General features: G+C 39.1%; 1 protein-coding gene across 1 annotated transcript in view; it reads left to right on the forward strand.

Moving 5' to 3' along the window:
- The first annotated feature begins 2,837 nt into the window (after positions 1-2,837).
- Positions 2,838-4,214, forward strand: part of LOC125482782 (ectopic P granules protein 5 homolog) — a 17,938-nt gene continuing 16,561 nt past the window's right edge. The window contains exons 1-2 of the mRNA XM_048595042.1: positions 2,838-2,894; positions 4,047-4,202. Of these exons, the coding sequence (XP_048450999.1) occupies positions 2,838-2,894; positions 4,047-4,202 (213 nt within the window). The remainder of the gene's footprint in view (positions 2,895-4,046; positions 4,203-4,214) is intronic.

Consider the following 4,214-nt stretch of genomic DNA (forward strand, 5'->3'; position numbering starts at 1 on the left):
AAGTTGATGAAGGGTCTAGGCCCGAAACGTCAGCCTCTCTGCTCCTATGATGCTGCTTGGCCTGCTGTGTTCATCCAGCCCTGCACCTTGTTGTCTCACCTCTCATCCTTCTTCGCTCCAATGAAAAAAGCCCTAACTCCCTCAACCTTTCCTCATAAGACCTGCCCTCTAGTCCAGACTGGAGGTAAATCTCCTCTGCACCCTCTCTAAAGCTTCCACATCTTTCCTATAATGAGGTGACCAGAACTGAACACAATATTCCAAGTGTGGTCTAACCAGAGTTTTATAGAGCTGCAGCATAACCTCACGGCTCTTAAACTCAAATCCCCTGCCAATGAAAGCCAACACACCATACGCCTTCTTAACACCCCTATCAACTTGGATAGCAACTTTGAGGGATCCATGGTCGTGGACCCCAAGATCCCTCTGTTCCTCCACACTGCCAAGAATCCTACCATTAACCCTGTATTCTGCATTCAAATTCGACCTTCCAAAATGAATTATATCCGATCGTGCAATCAAGTCACTAAGTATTGCTACTATTATAAATGACTATAAGCTGTCTTGCAAGAAAATGTTTCCATGGTAACAATACTACTTTAAATGGCTTGGGTATTTAAGCTTTTGAAGCAAAGATTACAGAAATCTACTATTTACAACTGCTCAATTACAATTTTCTGACTGGAATCTTTAACATGGAGGAAAATTATACAGATGTAATATAGATATAGGAATATATAATACAGCTGTAACATATGGATATGTATCCATCTATAATAATTATGGATTTGGATATTAGTAACACTTTACTGAAAAAAATTATTCCTGTTCTAATTCAATTTGTCTGACATTTTCAGCGTCTAATAGTCAGGAACAACATGCACAGACATTTCAGAAATTATACTCTGTTTTTTGTAATTATATAAGGTGATTCTTACCGCTTGAGCATAGGCACCGTATGCACCAAATTGGATTGCCATTGGGTTGAACATTCCCATTTGCCCTGCCATTTGCTGCATGCGACGCATTGTGCGTTCCTTGTCGGTGTCTGCAAATTTTACCACTAGGCTCGAAGATGCCCCCTGAAAGGCAGAAAGAAAAGAAACTAATCAATAGAGGTGCCAAGCAGCATCACTGTTACCCCATGTAACTTTACAGTAGTCTCACTGAGCTCCTGTTACTTTTGCCTTTGATTTAGGACAGGAAGGTAGCACTTTTTCAATTTGTGAAAAACAAACCAGTGTTGATAGCAGAAAAAAACAAACAAACTGTGGTCCATTTTTTTCCCCCTGACTTATCACCCTATTATCAAGTTATCTGGACTGCAACACACCTTGACTTCTGGCCTCTTAAAATTTCATTTCAATAGTGTCTTCTCAAATAATCCTATTTCACTTTTGGGTTACTTTGCAGTCAGTTTATTCAGGCTCAGACTGCTGCTGTAGGTAATAAAAGATCACACTTTTGTTTACAGATCCGGAGGAGAGTTTTGTTTCCTTAAACTCTACTGGGATTGTGACATTTTGACAGTTGTGCACAGGGCAATCAAACTAGTTAATTCTTCCAGATGGAACTCCAACACAATACTGCATGGCATTTTAAGTATTTGTCATTTGAATCAAGCTGACTATTTTCATGGACGATCATGCGGTGAATTTTGCCTGAGATAGAACAGAGCATTGGAATAGCAATGGAATATGGCCTGCTTAATACAATTAACACCAACTATAATCCTGACTATTTGTTTTGACTGTGTGCAGTATTAGATGAATGGGTTAGAAATTCTTCTGGAGTCAAACCAGATGATATTGGGTTGACTGCTGGTGAAATTCAATGCTCGAAATTCAATTTCCTTGATCACAAAGAACTGGTTTATCAGGTGCTGCATCCTATCTGGTATCATGTGTTTGTGTCGCTACTGGAGGTCAATTTCTACCCTATTGAGTCTTAACTGATATCGATAATTCTTTTAAAGTTCTGAGCAATATTGACGTTTATAAATTGCATGAAACTGAAGCTAAAGTGTCAAACACCATTCTGCGGTAGCTAGATGAAGAATGAATACCCACAGTGCAAAAGAGAAAAAAGACATTTTGAATGAAACATCAATGGTTACATGATGCCAAGTCTGAGTTTCAAAACCCTTAAGTTAAAGGAAAAGGGGGATCTTTGCGGTAGAGGAGACTGGGGATAGATTCCTTTTTTCAAGGTTCTAAAAGGAAATAAATTAGTGTTGGAGCATAGGATGGGGATGCAGAAAGGAGACTGTGACACATGTCGGATGAGCTACTTTGGGAATTTAGGAGGAACAATCAGAGGAAAAATAATTATGATTGTATTGTCAAAATAATGACAAGAAATTCTGAGGGAGAAGTTGGAAATTAAGAGCAAGGGAAAGACTTCTTGTCAAATGATAACTAGTTTGGTTATGTTATATACATTCCTTGGAGTCCTGGGATTAGCTTTGGTGAATTGTATTTTAAAAAGCTGTAAGAGAGATTCAAGGCAGTCAGTCAAAATGTCTTAGAATTTTACTGTAATACTGATGATTAAAAAGAAGTCACAATATAAACCCAATGCATAAAACATTTGCATTTTATACAACACATCGATCTAATGATAGTTTGATACTTAAACTGAGTATAATTTTGATAAGAAAATGAATATTTTCTCAACCACATTCTACCGTGGAATGTTAACTGTTTGAATCCTTAGTGAGCTTTTATTAAATTCCTCCCCATTGCTTCACTGAAGACACTGATCCATCCATTTCATTATCCTGCAGCACAATTTTGAAGCAGATGCAATTTGTTTTTAAGGAAGGATGAGAGTGAGCCATGACTGAACATGATGGAACATCAATTATTATTCTGCTTGTACTTAGCATTAAACATGTAAGTGTCAGGAGTGCTAGCTCTTTTGCAATAAAAAAACCCAGAAAATGTGGGAAACACTCAGGTCAGGCAGCATCTGTGAGTAGAGAAACAGCATTCCTATTTTAGGTCGATGGCCTTTCATCAGACCCATCAAAAATTGGAGATGTAGCAAGTTTTAAGCAAGTACAGAGGCAAGTTAAGTAAATAGAGGGTGAATGGATGAGGAACAGGGGAGAACAAAAAGAGGAATTCTTTGATAGGATGGAAGTCAGGAAAGATTTAATGACAAAAAGGATGATGTGATAAATAAAATGCATTGGTAATGGGATAACTAAAGAATCAAAGGAACATTTAGAGGAACACAAGAGCAAACTAAAATGAATGCTCAAAATCTGAAAAAGATTGTGAACAAAATATTGGGTAATCATTTGTTAAAATGACTTCCGTGTTGCTGAAAAAGAAACACATTTTGTTGAAGCTTTCCATTTTGCACATATAAAGCTAATTTGCCAGAAATATCAAAGCAAAGGGAAGCCAGCATTTATATTGTATGAGAGGAGATTGCTGATTGGTTGGCAAATGGCGTTTGATTGATAGAAGTGCTGACATGGAAATGAGAATGTACCAGTTACATTTTTGAAAATTCATTTACAGAATGATGCCATCACCATCTGGGCAAGTGTCTATAGCCAAAGGACACTGTCTATTGTCTAGGCCAATAGTCCATTTATTGTGGGAAGACAAGAGTCACCCAAATTCCTGTGGGTCTGGAGTCACATATAGGTCAGATCAGCTAGGGACAGCAGACTTCCTTTCCTAAAGGACATCAGTGACAATTGACAATGATTTTGTGGCCATCATGTGACTTTTAATATCGGAATGTTATGGAATTGAAATTCGGCCATTTGCCATGGCAGGATTGAAATCCGAGTCCCCACAACGTTAACCTGGGTCTCTGGATTAATAGCTTAGTGATAATGCCACTATGCTATTGCTTCCCCGATGTAATGAGCCAGACAGTAGGCAAATATTTTTGCAATATCTGCAAGGTGGTGGCAGAGTAGGTGTCCTGAGCCGGACCTTGTCCACTCTGACTGTTTTTCTTTTCTTTCTTTACTTTCTCATTTTTCTTGATTGTTTTTCAATCTTCTATTTGCCGTTTGAGCTTAGATGGCATTGGTGGCAGACCTCATGGACCTTGAGCGAGCCCAGCGCAGAGCTCGAGTGTTCGTAAAACTGGAGGCAGCAGCAGCAGGGAGAGACGGCGGCTGGGCCCAATGTGAGCCTGGACGGCAGCAGCAGGGAGAGATGGCGGCTGGGCCCAATGTGAGCCTGGAT

Source organism: Rhincodon typus, chromosome 1 (assembly GCF_021869965.1).
Source record: "Rhincodon typus isolate 14 chromosome 1, sRhiTyp1.1, whole genome shotgun sequence".
NCBI lineage: Eukaryota > Metazoa > Chordata > Chondrichthyes > Orectolobiformes > Rhincodontidae > Rhincodon > Rhincodon typus.